The sequence below is a fragment of the Castor canadensis genome, chromosome 11, assembly GCF_047511655.1.
Source record: "Castor canadensis chromosome 11, mCasCan1.hap1v2, whole genome shotgun sequence".
Lineage (NCBI taxonomy): Eukaryota > Metazoa > Chordata > Mammalia > Rodentia > Castoridae > Castor > Castor canadensis.
The window spans coordinates 80,781,779-80,805,145 of record NC_133396.1 but is presented as its reverse complement, the minus strand read 5'-3'; the positions used below and the strand labels follow the sequence as shown (position 1 = coordinate 80,805,145).

Here is a 23,367-nt window from a genome sequence, read left to right as displayed (position 1 = left end):
AGGTTTTGGAGTGTCACAGACCAAAGCCATCATGACAATAGTGTCTGGGATTCCAATGGGGCCACCCCGGCTTCCTCTGCAGAGAGCCACCAGGGAGTTTACTGATCATGCTGAAGCTAAACTGAAGAGCCTGAATTTCCTCTCTTTTGCTGGTTTGAAGGATGGACACTTGGAAGCCTGTGGCTAGTGCCTCTCTAATCAAAGTGTGTACACTGACACCTAATCCGCCTTGAATAGTGCCTCCTCCTCAGGGACTTTTTAGATGACCTTGAACTAAACTTTCTCCTCGAAAATCAAATCTCACATCAATCAACCTACAACCTTTTACTTTGTGAAGGGGAAAAAAAAACCCAACACTAAAAGGAGTCGGGCTCATGCCTGTAATCCTTACTACTTGAGGCTGAGATCAGGAGGATCGTGGTTCCAGGCCAGCCTGAGCAAAAAAGTTCATGAGACCCCATCTCAATGGAAAAAAGCTGGGCCTGGTGGTGCATACTTGTCATCCCAGCTATGGGATTTTATGTACAGAGCACAAAATAGGGGTATTTCAGTCCAGGCCATCCTGGAAAAAAAGTGAGACCCTCTCTCCAAAACAACCAGAGCAAAAAGGTCTAGAGGCATGGCTCAAGCAGTAAGGCACATGCCTAGCAAGCATGAAGCTCTTGAGTTCAAACTCCATACCACCAAAAAAAAAAAAAAATCCCTCTCAAAGGAATCATGAAAGCTGGAGGCATGGCTCAAGTAGTAGAGTGCCTTCTTTGCAAGTATGAAGCCCTGAGTTCAAACCTCAGTTTCACCACCTAAACAAAAAAAACGGAATCATGAACCTAAGTTATTCATCTCACAAACTTTTTGTAGAGAAATTCCTGTTTGGTTAAAATACAATCAAGAAGTAAAATTGATTAATTTCCCCTGCCTTTGGGAGCTCCTATTAACTTGATTTCTAGTTCTTAACCTTATTTTAAAATTTTCTGATTTTAAACACTATAATGTTATTTCATTTTAATAAATATTTGCTTACAGTTTAGGAGAACTCTGTGTTGTATTTAGGCAGGGAGTTGAACTTTAATGCCAAATTACAACACAACTACACCAGCTCACTCAGCTGCTCAGACCAACTCTAGAACTCTGCTTTCAGATTAATTTTCACGTCACAGTTTTCTCTGAAAACATAGAGTCAAGTGAGGGCTTGCTCAATTCCTGTATATAAAAGGGTGCTGCTGTGGTTTGGAGGTAGTTTGTCCCCCAAGGATTCATGTGAAGGAAAGCTTGGGCCCAGTATGGTGGTGTGCAAAGTGATAGAACCTTTTTTTTTCAATAAATTTTTTTGTAGTACTGAGGTTTGAACTCAGGAACTATACCTTGAGCCACTCCACCAGCCCTTTTTTTGTAAGGGCCTTTTTTTCAAGATAGGGTCTCAGGAACTATTTGCCCAGGCTGGCTTTGAACCAGGATTGTCCTGATCTCTGCCTCCTAAGTAGCTAGGATTACAGGTGTGAGCCACTGATGCGCTGCTATTCTGCCATTTTCAAACAGTCACTTTTCTTTAAGTGATCAAAGATTTGGAAAGGACCCAAACATCTTACTTGGGCTTTTTCTATCTATTTTCTGTCACCTTTCTGTTGGGGGGAGGATTGACAGTATTGGGGTTTGTTCTTTCCTGGCAGGCGCTCTATGGTTCGAGCCACATCTCCAGCCCTCTACGTAGCTGTTTTCATTCTATCATGTCACCAGCTCTTTAATGTGTCTTCTAACAAACCCTCATGTGTGATTTGTAAAGAGAAAGTACACTGCCACCCCTTAGTGATTTTAAACCTATCCAGTCTATTAATTACTTAAGATTTTGTTCTCATAATGTCTCTGATTATTTGAAATTCATATCAGTTTTGTTCTATCTTCTCCCCTCTTTTTGCCTGGGAATGTTTTTCTCTTTACCTCCTTTAGGAGTTAAATCATCTGAATTAGAAACTGAACCACAATGGTTTATGTCAGCTTATATTCTATTCTTTCTCATTGAGCTTTTATTTCTTTATAGCTGTTAATTTCCTGAAAGCTGAGTTTTTGTTTCATTCTTTGGTTCTGAGGATGTCATACCCTTATACAGTGACCTTAAAGATAGGGCTAAGTTTGTCTCTATAAATTTTAACATTCAACTGCTCATTGTATGTTCTGGATTGTAACCTCTTTGTTTCAAGATAGAAATCTAAAAATCAGCCCATTGGGAATGATGGGAGGGGGAAAAAGTGATTTCAGGGGCTGATTGCACTTAGGAGTTCTTGGGTTTATTCAAAGACATAGGAAAATGCTGTGGGGAGGAGGAAGAGGGCTGAGAGTAGTGAGTAATACTTTCCTAGAAAGGCTGTTTGCCACAACTGAAGAAAAATTGCCTCTTCATGATCATCCAAAGGGCACAGAAAATCTCTGCTCTCAGGGGACTTTCTAGAGTGACTACAGCCCAAGCCCATTATGTCCTTCAAACTCATCCCCACTATTACTCTTTCTTACAGCCCATGAAATGTAAATCTTCACATTTGTGATTTTTTTTTTTTGACCTTATGTTCTATAGAGTTTTACTACTTAGAGGAATTATTTGAAGTCTGAATGAAAGATGCACTCCACTGAAGGGTATGGTTTTAATTCTTCTAGGCAGTTCATCCCTGCTGACTACTTTCAAATAATTGGCTGAAGGGCTAGGGACTTGGCTAGAATGGTAGAGTGACTGCCCAGCAAACTCAAGGCCTGAGTTCAAACCTAGTACCACAACAGCAACAAAAAGGTACATGTATATTTGTGGCTACAGAACAGTTCTAAGATATATAGTAAAACAGAAAAAAAGGATCCAATAAAATAGTTGGCTTGAGAGTTTTTGTTTTGTTTTTTGCTTCTGATATTATAGAAAGTATTTTTTACTTCTACTCAGCATCTAGTTTATATCAGGCAAGTTTCCTTATTGAGTTCCTTTTCTGGGTTTGTTTGGTTTGGTTTAGCTGGGTTTTGTTCTTGGTTTTGTAGGACTAGAGTTTGAATTCAGGGCTTCACACTTGCAAAGCAGGAACTCTACCACTTGAGTCACACCTCTAATCCATTTTGCTCTGGTTATTTTGGAGATGGGGGTCTCACAAACTGTTTGCCCAGGCTGGCCTTGAACCACAATCCTAATCTCAGCCTCCCAAGTAGCTAGGATTATAAATGTGTGGCTCACAGGAGCCCAGCTTAGTTTGGTTTTTGTTGTTGCTATTGGTGTTCACTTGTTGCTGAAGGTGTAACTTTTGTCTGCTCTAGCCCAGGCAGCCTTTATTGAAAGGAAACTCAAATCATCTGGAATTAACAGGTGTTTACCTCAGGGTTCACTGGATTCAGTGGTACTCTTCGTTTTTTGTTATTTGGAGGCCTTTTTTTTACTATTTTCCACAGCACAGCAATGCAGGGGTTTTTTTTCCTTTTTAAATCATATTCAGCATTTTTCAGCATTAACTTCATTTAATGCATCCGTTTTCAAACTTTTAGAATCTTTAGTTTTAGGTTCCTTTTCTAAATATGGCATATTTATACTTTATATCCCATTCTGAGAGTCATTTTCTTTTACTAGGTGGTTATATCCCTGTGCTGGTTAATTTTGATTTGTCAACTTGATTGAATTAAGAAATGCCTAGGAGTTTAGTAAAGCACAGTTTTGTGTGTCTGTAAGGGCATTTCCAGAAACAATTAGATTAGGAGGGCTCTGGCATTATGAATGGAATAATCCATTGATAGATTCAAAATTAGAATACACTTAGCTACTCAGGAGGCAGAGATGAGGAGGATCGCAATGTGAAGCCAGTGTGGAGCAAATAGTTCCCGAGACTCTCTCACAAAAAAGGGCTAATGGAGGCTCAAGGTGTAGGCCCTAAATTCAAATGCCTGCACCACAAAATAAAAAATAATAATAATAATAGTCTATTGGGAGGTGATGGGACTGTGGAAGGTGGGGCCTGTTAGAGGAAGGAGGTTACTGGGAGCATGTCCGTGGCGCTATATCTTGTCCTGCCCTTCCTGTTATAGCTCCACGCTGTTTCCTACCTTGCCATGGGATGAGAACTATCTCCGCTACACTATCCTAGCGCCATGATGTTCTGCCTTACAGTGGGCCCAGAACATGAAGCAAGTGACCGTAGACCGAACCCTCTGAAACTGTGAAGCAAAACAAATCTTTCCTCCCTTAAGTTGTTTCTGTCAGGTTTTTGGCCACAGCAATAAGAAAGTTGTGACTGGTAGAATCCCATTTACCTTTACTGAAATCTTTCTAAAGGAGTTCATTCATGAAATTATAACACATTCTATACTAGTATCCAGTAGGAAAGTAGAAATTCTGGATATGTGATACTACTGAACACTGAAAAAAAAAAAATCCCATAACCTTGTAGAAATGTGTTAAGTCTCAATGAAAGCTGCAATAAAGTAAGCTCAAATATACAAACACATGGAAAATAAAACCCCTCATCCTGATATGGGAGCCATAAAAGCAAATATGAATATGGCATTTCCATGACAAAGAAGGAGGCCAAACGGTAAGATAAAGTTTAATCCCTACAAAGTTAAGGCAGAGAAAGCAAATATAACTGTAGAAGTGGGACTAAGCCAGTTGCCAAGATCTATGAATGTGAACAAATTTCTAGATAGGTAACCACAAAACATGCAGGCAGACAAGTGGTTCAGTAATGTGAGAAATATGCTCACCTATCCAAACTCAAAGACTGGACTCAGAGACACATGGAGTACAGTGAAAGGGAGACTTTAATGGTGGTCTTGCAAGATTAGGTGTCTGGTGCAGACACCCACAAAGCGGTTACAAGAAGCACTGTATTCTCCAGTACACAAGTCCCTCCCCCAGTTCCTCATTGGCTGAGGATTATGGGTTGTACTTCTTTCCCCTAGTTGTCTAGATTTTCTATTGGATTATTTAAAATATGCCTCTCTTGGGATGCCTCAAATTTTATAAGCAGGCTTTAGGTGATATCCAACTCCTTTGTGGCAGGGAAGTCCTCCCTGTGATACATGCTTTCTGGTACATACACAGTTTTTACCTATTTCCTCATTCTACCATGATTTACCCCTCCCAGTTTAAGTTTCCTTATCAGTTCACCCTCCCCCAACATCTGCAAGCTGATATGCAAGCAGCCAGGGTTAAATGCCTTGCCTTGAAAATGGACCACCACTGACTTTATCTCTAACAGTAGAAACTGGTATAATTGTGCACGCTTCGGCAGCACATATACTAAACTTGCAACGATACAGAAAAGACTAGCATGGCCCCTGTGCAAGGATAACATGCAAATTAGTGAAGAGTTCCATATTTAAATTAAAAAAAAAAAAGAAACTGGCATAATTGAAACTGGAGTTCTAGGCCACAATTCCAACTCCAGGGGTTCCACAAATCTAATTGCTTGCCTCAGGACACCAAATAAAGAACCAAGTGATGGCAAAGTGCAGAGAAAAGAGATTTATTTTACTTTTATTATTTATTTTTTTCAGTACTGGAGTTTGAACTCACAACCTATGCCTTGAACCACTCCACTAACTTTTTTATGTTAGATTTTTTCAAACTGTTTGCCCAGGCTGGCTTCGAACCTCAATCCTCCTGATCTCTGCCTCCTGAGTAGCTAGGATTACAGGCACGAGCCACCAAACCCACCAAGAAAAAATATTTATTATGTGGCATGGCACACTGTGAAGCACTTCAGCCCATCTTCCCATGCAGACATGCACTGTAGGTTTAAGTAGGGGAAGAATTAGGGACAGGGAGGAAGAGGCATGCATAATTATTAAGCAGGTATGTTCTGGTGGTCATGGGTGGTAGTCACCAGTGGTCTGGTTGCTCATCATCTTAGACTTGGCCAAGTGGGGCTTTGTTACAATAGGATAGTCTGCTGCCTGGCAGGTGGTCTGTCCTGTGGAGGCTCTGCTGTTCCCTTTCCTGGGAAGGTAGTTTTCCTTGTAAAGATGTTATTAATTAGTCCTATCCCAAGGTGATTACAGGAAAGAGAGACTCACAATGAAGGAGACATTCTAAATGGAGGCACGAATGCCAAGCTTCTATGTTGCTTTTAGTTAAGTCACGGGCTCAAGGAAGGAGTCAGTGCTTTTCCGCAAAAGCAGCTTTTATCTGTTACATAATGGATATAGAAAAATTACTTCCAATGTCATGCTTTGCCTGTTTTTGTTTGTTGTTTTAAAGGTAAATATTCACTGATAACATAGGCACACCAAGCAATAAAACGTAAGTTCTAGCAGGTGCCTGTGACTCACCCCTATAACCCTACCTACATGGAAGGCAGAGATCAAAAATTCAAGTTTCAAAGCCAGCCTAGGCAAATAGTTCATGAGGCTCTCTTTTTTTTTTTTTTCCTGGCATTGGGGTTTGAACTCAGGGCCTACTCCACCAGCCCTTTTTTGTGTTGGGTTTATTTCTAAATAGAAACTATTTGGGCTGGCTTCAAACCATGATCCTCCTGATGTCTGGCTTCTGAGTAGCTAGGATTGCAGGCATGAACCACTGGCACCCAGCATGTGAGACCCTAACCACTGGCACCCAGCATGTGAGACCCTATCTTGAAAATACCCAACACAAAACAGGGCCAGTGGAGTGGCTCAAATGGGAAAGTGCCTACTTAGCAAGTGTGAGGCCCTGAGTTCAAACCCCAGTACCACAAAAAAAAAACCTAAATCTTAGAAGATAATCCAGATTCTATTTCTGATAGGCTTTGTGTTTTATAGTTTGATATTTCATTAACAAAACTGTGCTTAGTGAGTGAAATGCATATCCTTTACTGGGATGTTCTGAATTGGTATTATAAGAGGTACTTAAACTACTTTTGCTGAAAAACACTGAGTCCTTCTTGTCCCCATGAATTAACTAAAAGCAGGAGAAGCATGGCATCTCTGCCTCCATTTTATTTCTGCCTTGCTCTAAGCCATTCTCTTTGCAGCCACTTTGCAATCGCCTTGGATTCTAGGAAAGATAGATGATAATATCTTCATGACAAGGGACAGAAGCTACCCATAACAGTAGACTTCCCCAAGGACCAGTTGACAATGAATCCAGATAACAACTCAAAACCTCTCCCAGAACAAGGACTGAGATAATGACCAACCAGTAACTAACTGAACTGTTTAATTATGCATACTTTTTGTCCTCTGCCCCAAGTTCATTTGTCTACTGAACCCTATAGCTCATGTCTGTACCCTGAAGATGGCTGAAGATGAGCTGAGTGCTTACTCTGCCTCTTCCCATGGTGTGTCCCAGGTTGTGTAATAAACCTCCTTTCTCTGCCATCCATGCCTCTTTATTTGGTGTTTAGAGGCGAGTGATCAGACCTGGCATGAGGAATCCAGGAGTTTGGGCCTTGGGTCCAAAACTCCAGTTCCAGAATGTCCCTAAAGGTTGGCACATAGAGCTGGGCACCAGCAACTCATGCCTGTAATCTTAGCTACTTGGAAGGCTGACGTCCGGAGGATTGAGATTCAGGGCCAGCACAGGTAAATAGTTTGAGAAACCCCATCTCCAAAAAACAGTATTAATAATAGCCAGAGACAAAAAAAAATAAAAAATAATAGCCAGAGCAAAATGGACTGGAAGCATGGTTCAAGTGGCAGAGCACCTGCCTAGCAAGTGTGAGGCCTTGAATTCAAACCCCAGTAGCATGTAATTTTTTTGTGCTTTAGGAAATACTGATTACTACAGCTCACCCCACATCATTTGTCTATTCAGCTCTTGTCTTTCTTACTCTTTGTGGGACTTCAGCCTTTAATAATATGGGCATAATACCATAAATATATAGCAAGGAAAAGAATAATTCAGATACTGTATTTTTTTTGTTTCTTTTTAGAAAAAAGAGGTTCAAGTGTGGTATTGTTAGTGGTGCTGGTGCAGTCTGTGATCAGATTTCCAATTCTCTGTATCCAGTGGGGAAGAATCCATGACAGGACATGTGGGTATAAATGGAGTTTATTAAAAGTTAGGGAAGGGAAATACAAAGGGGAGCCTAGTGGGGTGCAGGTGGAGCCTGGAGGCCAAGAGAGAAAGAGAGAGAGAGAGATTAACATCTAAATTGGCATCTATACTGACAAAGTATATTGTGCCATCAGAAATACCCAAATGGCTTTCAAAAGTCTTAGAAGTGATAAAATATACCATCTTTTCACTTTTAAAATTAGAGTGATAGCCTGGCGCTGGTGGCTCATGCCTGTAATACTAGCTATTAAGGAGGGCAGAGATCAGGAGGATCATAGTTCAAAGCCAGCCCTGGGAAAATAGTTTTCAAGACCCTATCTCAAAAAAACCCATTACAAAAAAGGGCTGCCAGAGTGACTCAAGTGATAAGAGCTCAGCAAGCATGAGGCTCTGAGTTCAAACCTCAGTGCCACCAAAAAGATAAATAAAATGAGAGGCCTAAAGACATGGCGTAAGTGGTAGAGCACCTGCCTGGCAAGCACAAGGTCCCGAGTTTAACCCCAGTACTGCAAAATAAATAAATACATTAAAAAAAAAAAACAGTGAAGTAACTATGGCAACGAGAGTAAAGTGTCTTGTCCAAAGTCACATATGATCTATGTCAGAACCAGAATATGAATATTAACTGGGTAATAACCAGACAGTATTTCATACCAAGAATCTCAAAACTATACAACCACTTTTAATAATACCCCTCAGCCAGGGTTGTCCCTAAGGTTTGAGCCCAGAGACTCACTAAAGTAGTAGAAAGTTGGGTTCAGTATGATGTGAAATGGTAAACAGTATAAAATAGTTGTGTGGGAGGGCAGATTGCCTTGTGGTTATAAACATGGCCTCATATCCAGACAGCATGGGTTCAAATCCCAGCTCCACCACTTACCAGCTGTGTGGCCTACAACATGTTTAATCTCTCAGTCCTTCAGCTGTTTCATCTATAACACAAGACTTACAATATCTACTTCCTGGGGTTATGAGGATTACTTGAATACGTGAAAAAGTTCTCAGAATAGCGCCTGGCACATCGTAAGCATAGTGGAATGTTTCTTATCATTAGTTTTGTAGCAATTCAAAGCATGCAGTATGTTCTTTCACAACAGAGAGAATATTGTATCACTGCGAATAGTTCTTTTAACTAGTAGCTGGAAAAATAAAGTTGAAAAGGGTATTAAACCAAAGGCAAGAACTGAGATGAAAACTTGAATTTATTATCAGAGTTTAGATCATGATTGATGCCATCCTCATATTCTTTCCTAGGTTAGAAAACTTTTAAATGTATTTTATATTTGTAATTGACACCGTAATTGTGCATATTTATGGGGTACAGTGTGACATTTCAGTGCATGTATACAATGTGTAATGATCACATCAGGGTAATTGGCATATCCATCACTGGGCTGATAGTTTTTTACTGTGCTCTCTCATCTAGCAGCAGAGGGTAGAGACAGTACCTACAAGTTCTTAATTGACACATGTGTGACTGCAACAGTGGCTAACACAGTGAGAGAATGCCTTTTGCTGAGTGATAGTACAGGAGCAGCAGGTCAAAGAGGCACAGATGAGTAGGGCACTGGTGACTCACGCCTGAAATCCTATTTGGGAGGCAGAGATTGGGAGGATCATGGTTAGAAGCCAGTCTGAGGAAAATAGTTTTAGAGACCCTGTCTCAAAAATACCCAACACAAAACAGAGCTGGCAGAATGACAGATCGCCTGCCTAGCAAGTATGTGAGTTCAAACACCAGTACCACAAAAAAAAAAAAAAAAAAAAAAAAAAACAACAGACGAAGAGTCACCATCATTGGAAGACTTGAAGTGATTATGTATGTATGCAGTAAGGAGGTATTTGGCATAACTTTTTGTATTAGCAGTGTGATGAGTAGACTGGAAGAGAGAAACTGGGAATAGGTAAACTTGGTAGCCAGTTACACAATTGGTAAAGCCCTAGCTTTACCAATTAAAGCTACATATTACAGCAGTACATATAGAGAGGAGGGAATGGAATGAATGATATTTAGGGGAAAAAAAATCAACAGAAGCTACATGTGGAAGATACTTGAATTTACCACACAAAAACTGGCAGTACAAAGCAGCAAACGTTTATTAACTCGCGGTTTCTGAGGGTTGGGGATCCAGGAGTAGTTTAGCTGGCTGGGTTCTGCTTATATCTTTCATAAGGTTTGCAGTTGAGGTATTGGCCAGCGCTTCACCCATGTCAAGGTTCAGCAGGGACTGGAGGATCTGCTTCTATTTTCACCCATGAGCGTTGGCAGACCTTACTTCCTAACTGGCTGCTGGCCAGAGGCCTTCGTTTCTCACCACAAGAGTGGCCGTATGTTTCCCCTGGATGGGAGATGAGAGAGAACCGGAGCCCAAAATTTGTTGTTCGTTGACAAATTTCTCATAGCTCTGGAGGCTGGGATGTTCCTTGATCAAGGTTCTGGCTAATGGGGCTCCTGGTGAGGGTCCTCTTCCTGGTTTGCAGAGGGACTCCCTGCTGTGCCCTGACAATGCAGACACAGGGCTCAGCTCTCATCCTCTTCTTAATAACATTTTTTTCTTTTTTGACGGTATGAGGTTTGAACTCACAGCCTCATGCTTGATAGGCAGGCACTCTACCATTTGAGCCACTCCACTAGCCCCTTGTCTTCTTTGGATAAGAACGCTAATCTCATCATGGGACACCATTGTCATGACCTTATCTAAACCCAGTTATGTCCCCCAAAGCTCTACCTCCAAATGCCATCATATTGGGGATTGGGGATTTAATGTAAGAATTTGGTGGAGGGGGGACACAAACATGCAGTCCACAGCAGAGTTTATCAGCATATAGATGGTAGCTGAAATCATGGAAGAGTAAGCTTGTCCAGGTACAGTGTGTATGAGTGCTGGGAACAGAACCTGGGTATGTCTGGCATTTGGAGTAGATACAGAGAAAGAGAAGTTGAGTAGAAGTCTGAAAACAGACAGAACCCTGCTCTCAGAGGTACTCCAGACTCCTCATTTTTGAGGGATGGTGGTGCTCACAGCATTTGCTTTGGGAGTCTCATCCCTGGAGGGGAACATAAAGCTAGATCAGAGAGAAATAGGTAATAGTCAAGGGTCACCAGCCTGGAAGGCCTAGGATCTCTCACCACTGAAGGCCTCTTTGAAGTATGGAAAGCCTTGGAAACTTAGCAGCCGAGTTCCACAGAAAGCAGTGTCCCCCATCATGGGCTGAGCCCCAGAAAAGTAGCAGCACAACTCACTGTCAGGCTTCCCAGCCTGCAGGACAGAAGGCCAGAACTGAAAGACTAGCATCCACCCCAACCCTGACTTCAGAGAAAGGAAGGCTGAATCTAGAGCAGCTGAGGGGCCTGCTTAGACTCACAGCCAGGGTGAAACAGAGAAGCCACACCCCAGAACAAGGTCAAAGATGAGCCAGTAAATGGTTAATGACTGGCTACTAAGAGGATGGGGGAGGGGAGGCCCAATCTGTGTAGCATTTCACATTCTCAAGAACACAGCCTAGCCTACACCCCTTCTGATTTCTTCCTCCAAGTTTTTTTTTTTCCATGCGTGTGTACGCACATTCTTTTCCGCCTTCTGACAGGAAAACCATCATTTACTTTGTAGTTAATGGACCACTAACCCACTAACCAACCACATCAGATATTTTAGCATCATAGCAAACAGGGTCACAATCTTTGTAATGTTTTACAATTCTTTCAAAAATGTGACCTACAGAACTGTGAAATGATAGTTATTGTGTTAAACAACTAAGCTTACTGCAATTGTTATGTAGCAATAGAAAACTAATACAGCCAAGCTGAGACTTTTTGTAGAAATTGTACATTCAATCTACATTTTCTTTTTTTTTTTCAGATTTTTAGTCTTTTATGTTTACACCAAAGTCTTTTGTGCTTATTTCAATCATGATCAGATAACTCAACTGCCACGAGCTATCGTTACTGGTGATTGTTGTTAGAATTAATGACCATAGGGTTGGGAACACATTTTAATATAGTTGTTAAATATCGCTTTGAAGCTGGGTGCTGGTGGCTCACACCTGGAGTCCTAGCTACTTGGGAGGCTGAGATCAGGAGGATCATAGTTCAAGGCCAGCCCAGGCAAATAGTTTTTGAGACCCCCTCCATCTCCAAAATAGCCAGAGCAAAATGGACTGGAGGCGTGGCTCCAGTGGTAGAGTACCTGCTTTGCAAGTGTGAAGCCCTGAGTTCAAACCACAGTCCAACCAAGAACAAAAATAAAAACCACCTTACACTAAGTGTTCAAAGTACACTGTAGGCATGTATGGAATTATCACAATAAAATCCTCTTATGTTATTAATGTATGATAACTCAAAAATAAAACAATTTTTTAAAAAAGAAAATTGCCAGTCCAATACTTATTGGTCCCAGCTTTGGTACATATACGACTTGTTTAAATTAAGAACTTAAAATGTCAGACACATTACATTTGGATGAAGCCTTTAAAAAAAAAAAAAAAGACCATATCTGAAAAAGAAACTAAGAGCAAAATATGGTAGAGCTCTTGCCCACCAAGCAGTGTTGCCAATGCTGCCCCTCTCAAGACACCATGATCTGTATAAATCCTAGTTCTGGTAGCAGGCATTCTTATTTCATTCCCAGTCCTCTACCATTTGCTTATTTAGAGTTAAGTGATGTATCAAAACATCGTCCCCAACTTCCCATCATGCATTTCAGTGGTGGATGTTAGTTAAAACCATTGTTCCTCTTTGCCAGAAACTTTGCCTCAATCTGTCTCAGTCTGTTGGACTGGCAGAAGTAACAAATGACATGAGACTTTGTCAGCTCTCCCTCTACAGTCCACACATTCAATTAAAGACATATCTTTGGTCTTTATTTTCCACCAAATTCAGGAACTAAGTCAAGTCTTTCATAAATTATTTCCAGCCTAAAAGATAAATTTGAAATGTTAAGTAGTTCAGTTGATTTTTTTTTTTTTTTTTGGTACTGGGTTTGAACTCAGGGCCTCATGCTTGCTAGTCAGGCACTCTACCACTTGAGTCACTTGGCCTGCCCCTCAATGCCATTTTTTGAGACATGGGCCCACTACATAGCCTAGGCTGACCTGGAACTCATTGTGTATTCCAGGCTGGTTTTGAACCCCCATATTCCTGCCTCAGCCTCCCAAGTGCTGGGATTATAGGTGTGGAGTACCACACCCAACTGACACCATTCCAAATTCTTAGAAAGAGTTTCTGATTTTTTTAATTAAGCTTAAAAAAAAGTCCTACCTGGCTCTGTGCTGCTTTACTAATCTGAAGTCTCCTAGTCACCTGCTGAGACCACATAATGGTTGTTTTGAAATCTGTCCACTTTCTGTACTTCTGGAGCATGTTTTGAGGCTTCATCTGCAAACCTTAAGGAAGATCTTAGAAGGTGCTCATTGCCAAGGTCAGCCTACAAAGATAATGGGATGCAGTATCCTGGAGACTCTAGGTCTCAGGTGCAGTCTAAATTAAGAACCAACTCAAGATGGGTGTGGCGGAGCATGTATCTATAATCCCAGTACTTGGGAATCTGAGGCAGGAGGATAATGGGGGCTAGCCTAAGTTACATAGTGAGACCTTGTAAGAAAGGAAAGAAAGAGGAAAATGAAAGAAAAAAAGAAGGAAGGGAGGAAAAGGAAAGCCTGAATAACAAAATTACCTTAACCCTAAGAATCTAAAGATCATTTTTGCACTTACATGTTGACATTTTTGTTGTGTTTAATATCTACTACAAAACAGTAGTGATGCATTTAAGCTACTTGAGTCTCCCTTATCGTTAGTAATTATCAGATATCCCTGAGTTCTAAACTCCAGTACCACCAAAAAAAGAAAATAAATGAAAATAAATGGCTCATGCTTATAATACTAGCTACTGAAGAGGCAGAGATCAGCCCAGGCTAATAGTTCTGGAGACTCTGTCTTTAGCTAGTGGAGTGGCTCAACTGGTAGAGCACCTGCGTAGTGAGTATGAGGTCCTGAGTTCAAACCCCAATGATGCATAAAAAAATAAAAACCAGAAATCAAGACACAACACAAAAAAGGACTGGTAGAGTGGCTCAAGTGGTAGAACACCTGTGTGTGAGGCCCTGAGTTCAAATCCCAGTACTGCCCAAAAATAAATAAAATAACTTCCAGATGCATGCTACTTTTAATACACTGTAGGGTACAAGAGAAATAAAAATTTGAGGTCTTTTTCTCAACAATTTATCTCTGCCCTCCCCTGCTTTTTTTTTTCTGGCAATGCTGGGGATGGAATCCGTGGCATGCTAAGCAGAAACTACCACTGAGCTGTACTTTCACCAGCCCTAGATTTTACTCTTACAGAAAGCAAACATGAAAAGAAAATAATGAGTAAATGCTAAACTGTTCTGATTTTAAGAGTGTTACTGGAGCCGGGCACAGTTGGCTCACATTTGTAATCCTAACTATTCAGGAGGCAGAGATCAGGAGAATTGTGGTTTGAAGCCACCCTGGGCAAATAGTCCAAGAGACCCTATCTCAACAAAATCCTTCACAAAAAAGGGCTGGTGTAGTGGCTCAAAGTGTAGGCCCTGAATTTAAGCTCTAGTACCTCAAAAAAAAAAGTGTTCCTGGAGACCAGTCACAAGACCTGGCTCTGGGTCAGGTTGCTAGCTCACATCAACAGAAAATGCTACAAAATTTATAAAATGGAAAAAAGTGATTTATTTACAGATTTGTCCAAAACAGGAGAAAGCCATTCTCAGTCTGTCTCTGCCTTTCCCATAGCAGTGTTACAGAATATGCATAGAACAGAATAGAATAAAATATGCATATGTGGTTCAGCTGTGGCCCACTGAGTGGAACTGAGAGATAAATCCTCCTCCTGTACCAAGGGCCAGGGTTCCCAGGGGAACTGTGTCCATTCCCAGCATGTTATTTCCTATAGGAAGCAGAAACTGAAAAAGACCAAAAAAAATCCTAATTTTTTCATTAAAATTAAAAAGACCCTGTTGCAAGAGCAACTGAAATGGATTAAGAAAATATGGTATTGATATACACTGGAATTTTATTCAGCCATAAAGAAGAATGAAATGTCATTCAAAAGTAAATGGATAGAACTGGAGAACATCATCTTAAGTGAAGTCAGCCAGGCTCAGAAGGCCAAAAATCACATGTTCTCCCTCATATTCGGATTATAGACCCAAAACAAATGCAGTAATATTATTGGACGTGGGTCACATGCTAAGGGGAGAATGCGCATGGGAGGAACAGGGAAAGGTAAGGAAACCTAAAACTTGAATGTGGTTGATGTGCTCACTGTAGAGGAGTGAATAAAATAATCTTAAACTGACAGAGGCCACTATGGGAAGGGGAGTAGGAAGTAGTGAAGAGGTCTGGTACAGATGAACCAATGTGGGTAATAATACACAAGTGCATGGAAGCAATGCTAGGAACCTCTCTGTATAGCTATCTTTATCTCAAACTAGTGTAAGAAAAATGATCTTTTCTATTAAAGTATTTATTACTCTCTTAGATTATTTAAAATTCCTCAGATTGCCATCTTAGGTGACTTGCATGTTTAAAGGGTCCTTGCTTCTTTTTCTGGATTATGTACAATTCCATTGCCCGCCAAACTGCATGTCCTAACCCATCCCCTAAGTCTTTTAGCCAACCGAGGGAGATTGTGAACCTTTGACCTGGACAAATCCCAGGTGAGGGGCAGGTACAACTCTGCCAGGGGTATAAGGAGGAGCCACTGTCGGCCATTTTGTGCTCGTGTGTTGCTTAGCAGGAGCGAGCACACGCTTGCACCCTCTTGATCAAGAGAAATTGCCTTGTCAAGATTTTCTCTCTTGTGTTTCTGTTTTCAGCACCGCAGGGTCTTTAATTCCAACACTAGCAAAAATGCTTTGTTTTTCTTACTATCTCTTATGTTTTCTCCAACAAAATTGGAGAACAAGAGTGCAGAATGGGTTCTGCCTGGAAGCCGGGGTGGAGGGGTGTGAGGCCCAAACAATGTATGCACATGTAAGTAGATGTAAAAGTGATAAAAATTTTCAAAAAAGATTAATTTTAAGGAGTTAAAAAAATGAGCAACTGAGTTTTGAGCTAAAGAGGTTGCTCAGTGGTAGAGCACTTGCCTAGCATACAGGGACCCTGGGCTCATCCCTAGCACCACAGGGGTGGGGTGGGGGGGTGTTTGAGATGAATAACCATTTTTTCTGTTTATGTATTTTACTTTATTTTTTGTTATTGTTGTTTTGCTTTGTCTTTTTTGTTGTTTTGCTTTGTCTTTTTTTAGATGGAGTCTCACTAGGTAGTTCAGGCTGACCTGGAACTCATGATCCTCCTGCTATAAGAGATACTTACAAACTGCTTATTTTTTTTCTGTACTGGGGCTTGAACTCAGGGCCTTCACCTTGAGCCACTCCGCCAGCCCTTTTTTATGATGGGTTTTATTGAGATAGAGTCTGAAGAACTATTTGCTTGGCTTTGAACCTCGATCCTCCTGATCTCTGCCTCCTGAGTAGCTAGGACAGGCATGAGCTGGGCTTAGAAACTGCTTTTGCTAAAAAGTACTGGCTTTTTTCTTGGCCCACAAGTTGAACCAGGATAAAAGCTTACCATCCCTGCCTCCATTTTCTATCTGTCTCTCCTGTAATCACCCTGGGTTCCAGAAAGGGCAGGACAAATCAAGTTAACATCTTTATAGATAGGAACTGAAAATACCCCCAAGGAAAGGAGCAGCACAGCCTCAATCCAGGACAGACCTCCCCCCATCCCATTAGGACAATCAAGTATAAAGATGAGGCTGTACCCTGGAGCAGGAATAGTCATCTCATGGAAATCTGATCGCTCCTGTCAAGCTATAGCGAGTCCTCCAGAACTCCTTGCAGAACCAGAACTGAGATAATGGTCAACCAGGCTACCTTTTTCCTGTATGTATACCTTTCCTCCTGCTCCACTTCTTCCTCTATTTAAACCTGAAGCACATGTCTGTACCCCAATGATGGGCTAAAATGCTTACTTTGCCTCTCCCCAGGGTGTGTCAGGTACACAACAGATCTCCTTTCTCTGACCTTCACCTCTACTGATCTATTTGGCATATTGGGACAAGTGGCTGGACCTCACATGTGGAACCGCTGGTTGAACCTCTGTAACTCTAGTTACACCAGAACTCTGGTGTAATTCCAAGGTTACATAACCTCGGCCTTCCAAGTGCCGGGATTTTAACACCCACCTTGCAAATATGTTTTAAAGGGATCAGAAAGTTTAAGTTTAAAAACATAACAAAGATAGACATGATGGCTCTCCTGTAATCCCAACTACTCAGGAGGCAGAAATCTGGAGGATCTTTGTTTGAGGCCAACTGGGCAAAAAGTTAGGAAGAGCCCCATCTCAGCTATTCATGGAGGCATAGATAAGAAAATGCAGTCGGAGACTGGCTCCTAGGCAAAAATGTGAGATCCTATCTGAAAAATAACTGGGGGCTGGTAGCTCAAGGCTATAATCCTAGCTACTCAGGAGGCAGCGATCAGGAGGATCTCAGGTTCCAAATCAATGAGATCCTATCTTTAAAAAAACCCATCACAAAAAAGGGCTGGTAGATGGCTCAAGGTGTTCGGCCCTGAATTCAAACTCCAGTACAAAAAAAAAAAAAAACCCTGCAGTAAAAAGGGTACGAAAATGTTAATTGCTACAGAATTGCTTTTGTCAGAGCAAGTTCATAAAAGAGCTGAGTTGCTAGCTGTTTTGGGCCACACTCCCAACTCTTTTTGCTTTAGTTATTTTTCTGTAACTGGTACTGGAGTTTGAACTCAGGTCCTACACCTTGAGCCACTCCACCAGCCCCTTTTTTGATGGGTTTTTTCAAGATAGGGGGTCTCAAACTATTTGCCCAGACTGGCCTTGAACAACAATCCTCCTGATCTCTGCCTCCTGAGTAGCTAAAATTATAGGTGTGAGCCACTGGCACATAGATAAAATTGGTCATCTTCAAGTCATCAGAACCTTCCTCACACTTGCTAGACAGGTGTTCTTACCACTTGAGCCACTAGACCAGTCCTCTTTTGTGACTGTTTTTTTCAAGATAGGGTCTCTCACACTGGTGCTGATGGCTCATGTCTGTAATCCTAGCTACTCAGAAGGCAGAGATCAGGAGGGTTTCGGTTCCAAGCCAGCCCAGAAAGACCAATCACAAAAAAGGGCTGGTGGAGTGGTTCAAGGTGTAGGCCCTGAGTTCAAACCCCAGTACTACAAAGAAAAAAAAAAGATAGGGTCTCTTCAACTATTTGCCCAGAGCAGGCTTCAAACCATGATCCTCCTGAGGAGCTAGGATTACAAGTGTGAGCCACTGGTGCCAGGCTAAGTTTGTACATTCTTTATTTTCTATCATGTAGCCTCTGTTTTTGTTTTGTTTTGTTTTTGGTAGCACTGGGATTTTAACTCAAGTCTTGAGCTTGCTAGGCAAGCACACTTACTGCTTGAGTCCACTGCTTTGTAATAAATCAGCATCCCTATCTCCTTCAGAATTACTCATGAGTGCTGTCTAAATATGTGTTTTCTGAATTGTAATTCATAAGACCACAAATAAAGTTCTTTTGATTTCAGTTTTGGAGCTTGAATTAATTGACAATGGGAAGCAAGAGAGTTCAAAATTTAACAGTCATAAAGGTTAAGATGCAATTATTCCAAATACCTGGAAAACAAAAGGATATTCAATTTAAGCAGAAACAAACAAACAAACAACTACAAGAAAACTTGCAGATTGTATTCATACATTAAACTAGCATTTACTGAGAACTTACAGTATTCCAGGTACTGCCTGAGTTATCTTGGCTAGCTAAGCAGTCCCTGCCATCTTTCAAGAGTTCCATCTTTCAAGAGTTGGCTTTCAGAGCGCAGAATCATTACAAAGCACCTATCAAAGATCTATTATATGCCAAGGGCTGATATAAGCTTCTCTTCATTTATTTATTTGTTTGGTGCTGGGGAATGAACCCAGGGTTTGTACAGGCTGAGCTCTCTCACTGAGCTATGCCTTCAGCCTGCCATCTCATTTAATCATGTCAATAACCCGCTGGAGCTGTGGCTCAAGTGGTAGAACAGTTTACCGAGCCAGAGGCCCTGAGTTTCAACCTCAGTGCTGCTAAAAGAATAACCCTACCAAATTAGCAGCAAGATTGCTTTGAAGAGCACCTAATCTTACCAGAGGTTTGTAGGGAAGGTTTATTTTATTTATTTGCAGTGTTGTTTCCAGAATCTAAAATTTGTACTACTAGCTGCTCTTCCATAAAACTGGGAGTTGTTTTTTTTTTTTTTTTTTTTTGGCAACACTGGTTTGTACTCAGGGACTCACACTCGCTAGGCAGACTACTACTTGAGACACTCCACACCAGCCCTTTCTTGTGATGGGAATTTTCAAGATAGGGTCTCTGTGAACTAATAGCCCAGGGCAGGCTTTGAACCAAGATTCTCTTGATTTCTGCCTCCTTAGTCAGGATTACAGGTATGAGCTGTAGGCCCCAAAAGTGACCACGCAGAGAGGAGTGATCTGGCCAAGAGATTCTTTGTTGCCAGGTGGGAGAGGGAGCAAGCTGAGAGAGAGAGAGAGAGAGAGAGAGAGAGAGAGAGAGAGAGAGAGAGAAGCAGGTGCTTAAATACTGATTGGTTAGGATCTTATGGTTCATGCTGATTGGAGGTTGGGGCAGAAGGGGAATTCAAGCTAGACTTGAGGCAGGACCGTGACCCTGGGAGACAGAAGCTTAAGGGTGCAGTAAGAACTGAAACCCATCAGTGCCATTATTGCCAACATGAGTCACTGGCTCCTGGCCTGGGAGACAGAAATTAGTGGAAGAATTTATTGAAGACAGGCCCTGCATCTGCATTGTCTTTTCTTTGAAGCCAATTCATATGAGCTGAGGAGGCAACACCGAGGCCTTTCTTTAGGATTTAGAGTATTATGTGAAAGGGATGGGTTCTTAAAAGATTAGAGAAAGGATTAGGCAGGGAAGGCAAAGGTAACAGTCAAGGTACTAGAACCCTCCCATCCCCCACCGCCTCTACATGCTAGGCAAGCCTTCTATCACTGAGTTTCACCCCAAGTCTGGCAAGTTCTAAACTTACTCTTTTCCTTCTGAAGATTGATGTTTGTTTGTGTGCCTGGCAATGAAATCCAGGGCTTTGTTCGGTCCTAGTCCCTGCGGCCAGTGTGCGAGGAGTAAAAGATTTCACAGAAAAACAAGAATTGAAGCAGAAGCAAAGTTTTACTCACTTTCCAAGTATCCAAGGCTGATAGAAAGAGATATCTGCCCAGAATGAGGTTAAGGCTGGGGTTTATAGACTTTTAAGATATAGAAGGAATATAACTGCTGACGTCTTGTTTTTTTGGTTCAACTAGATCCTCCAGGAAGTGGCTGGAATGGTCAGTTTTTCAATGTTTTCCAGGTCAGTTGTTACCTTGTACAATCTTTCTTATGACATCATGAGGTCAAATATGTTGTCAACAAGATATGTGAGGTTCCGCTTGAGTTTAGAAAAACAGTTTCTTTTGGGTGCTGGTGACTCACACCTGTAATGTTAGCTACTCAGGAGGCAGAGATCAGGAGAATGGGGGTTTGAAGCCAGCCTTGGGCACAAATAGTTCATGAGACCTTATCTCAAAAAACCCATCACAAGAGAGGACTGGTAGAGTGGCTCAAACAGAGCACCTGCCTGGCCTGCCTAGCAAGTATGAGGCACCAAATTCAAACCCTGATACCACCAAAAAAAAAAAAAAAACCAGTTTAGGCAAGACAAGATGGAGTTCTTTACAAAATGGAGTAGGAGAGGCTGATTTGACTTGAGGCCTTGTAGGCCTCATTCATGTTAGGAAAAAGACTCTACCAGATAGATAATTGTAATCTACGAAATGAAGTGGCAATAGACAGATTAACGGGGAAAAACAAAACAAATGGTTTTTTGAGACATGGTCTTGCGTCACAGCCCAGACCCCCAGACTACTGGGATTGCAGGCGTGCACACCAACAAGCCCGGCTCCCACAAGTCTACTAACGTGCAAAAACACGCCGGGGTTGGGATGCACCATGATGCTCTCTGCTTGTTCTGCAGGCACAAAGTCCCGGGTCGCTCTCTGCTACCACAAAAACACGCTAATGGGTCGCAAAGGATGTGACACAAAGGACGGCTTCACAGCTGAAGATTATGCAGACCTCAGCAAGAGGATCGGGATTTGTTTTTGAGGGAAGGGAGGTGATGGAGGTCCAGGCAAGGTTAAGAGGAGGACAAACATCAGGAACGAAGGTTTCTTGTTATGCAGATGCGTCTCCCAGGAAATCCAGCCGGGCCAGGTGTGAGGACCCCCGCCCCCATCTCCTGCCTAGCTCCCGGCAGGAGCTTCACTAATGCAGATTTCCTTTGTACACGTAAATATCTTTTGCAAAAGGGCAGCCCTTCAGAATTAATCCTGTCTATAGTTTCTCCGAATATAAACCCAAAAAATGTATCTCGGGGTGGAATATTTTCGGGTACCATACGTCTTTAGGATAGAAGCTGCAAAACACTGGGCTGCATCAAATGTTGCAGGCCCTCCGCGGCAGCCTCCAATGCGCAAAAGCGCGGAGCGTCTTACAGGAAGCGGCAGATCCTGCGCGGGCGACGGGGAGCAGCGGTTCTCCCTGGCGGCGGGAAATGGCTGCGGCCCCGACCCCTCCCTCGGGACGCCGCGCCCTCGGGGTCGCCTTCTGCGCATGCGCACGCCCACTGACCCCGCCCCCTGCCGCCGCGGTCGGGAGCCATTTCGCCGCTGCCTCCATGCGTGTGGTGGTGCGCTCTTTTGCTCTCGCTGTGGAAGGCCGGGGCCACCAACTGTCTTAAGAGGGCTGTGTTTTCGGACACCGGGAAGCCGAGGCCGGTAAGGGGAAGATGTTCTGGCTACTATACGGGGCATGGCGGGGGCCGGCAGGAGGGCGGCGGGCCGCGGCTCTGCTGCCGGCTTTGTTGCGAGGCGCGGGCGGCGGCGGCGGCGGCGGCGGGTGGGGGAGGGGGCGAGCGGCCGGCGGGTGCCCGGATTGTGTGCGGCGCTGATCGTGGCGCACTTGCGCAGTCGCGGGAGGCCTGGGCCTTTCGCCTTCTCTTTCCCCCGACTCGCGGCTCCCGCGCGCAGAGCCCGCTTCCTCTTTCGGCCTGGCACGCGGAGGGCCGCGGTCGCGGCTGGGAGGAGGGGGAGGGGGAGCGAGGGAAGTTGGCGGCCGCTGCTTCGCGCCGCGCGCGCCCAGGGTCTTCATTGCTGCACCCGGTGCAATCCCCATTTCGGATGCAGTAGGACCGGTTAGGTACAGCCCTTGCCCGCCACACTGGTTGCTTGGCGGGGCGTGGGGGGGATAGGGTGAGCAGCAGGCCGTATAGTGCTACTTAAGTCAGCGCAAGGCAGGCATTTGAGCCTGGTTCTCGCCTTGGGCCCCTGAACGGCTCTACTGCAGAGATGGGGAGGGTATTAGCTTAAGAACCGACTGCCCGTGAATGGTAAGAGGGACTCGAAGAGCGGGCTTTAGGGTGGCGAGAACGGAAATAGGAAAACCAGGTAGGAGATTGCATTACCCCATGTACAGTAGTGGCGGCGGGTCGCAGCGGAGGTGGAGATATTTTGAAGCCAAAATCGCCTAGTGGCGGAAAGGTAGTGAGTAGATCTGGGTCGTGCTCCCTTTCTTAAAATTCTGGCTTGTCAAGTTAGGATCTCTTACGGGGATAAGTTATTTTGTTTTCCCATCTGTCAAAAGGGAGTAGTAATAATGCTTATCCATATGGTTTCAAGGGTTAAATAAACTAGTTTTGATGTTTGGCACAGTAAGGGCTCTACAAAGGATATCTGTAAAGGACCTTCAGGAAGTAGATTCCCCTTCCAAAGTTGTATGGGGTGGATGATGCAGATCACGATGCACTGGGCTGGCCAGGGTAGCCTGCAGATAGGATGAACTTTGACTTTGGAGCTTAAAAGAGAAAAGTCTAGACTTCCAGTATATACCTGGGCATCACTTACATACAGTTGGCGTGAATATTACGGAGTTAAATGAGACTACCCCGGCTAAAAGGAATTTGATAGTATAGTCCTGCCTATTTTTTGTTACTCACGCACTGGGGCACTGGGATTTGAATTCAAGGCCTACTGCTTGCTAGGCAGGCCCTTGTACCTCTTGCCACTTTGCCAACCCTTTTTGTGTTGGCCTTTTTTTTTTGGCCACACTTGGGTTTGAATTAAGGCCCTCACGAATGCAAGATGGGCACTCTTACCACTTGAGCCACTCTACCCCCTTTTTATGATAGGTTTATCAAGATAGCGGCTTCTGAACTATTTGCCTTGGGCTGAACTGCAATTCTCCTGATCTCTGCCTCCTGATTGCTAGGA

The 23,367-nt window shown here is 43.0% G+C and overlaps 2 protein-coding genes and 1 non-coding gene across 4 annotated transcripts in view; all 3 read left to right on the top strand.

The window, feature by feature from the left end:
• Npl (N-acetylneuraminate pyruvate lyase) overlaps positions 1-18,574 on the top strand; it is a 55,189-nt gene extending 36,615 nt beyond the window's left edge. The window contains exon 12 of the mRNA XM_020169528.2: positions 3-18,574. Coding sequence (XP_020025117.2) covers positions 3-187 — 185 coding nt within the window. The 3' untranslated portion in view covers positions 188-18,574. The remainder of the gene's footprint in view (positions 1-2) is intronic.
• LOC141414295 (U6 spliceosomal RNA) lies at positions 5,231-5,337 on the top strand. Its single transcript, XR_012439356.1, has one exon. It is a non-coding gene; the product is annotated as a U6 spliceosomal RNA (small nuclear RNA).
• A 3,167-nt stretch (positions 18,575-21,741) lies between the features above and the next one.
• Positions 21,742-23,367, top strand: part of Dhx9 (DExH-box helicase 9) — a 38,647-nt gene continuing 37,021 nt past the window's right edge. For both annotated transcript variants that reach the window (XM_074047284.1, XM_020169516.2), the window contains exon 1: positions 21,742-21,876. The gene's annotated coding sequence lies outside the window, so the exon portion shown is untranslated. The remainder of the gene's footprint in view (positions 21,877-23,367) is intronic.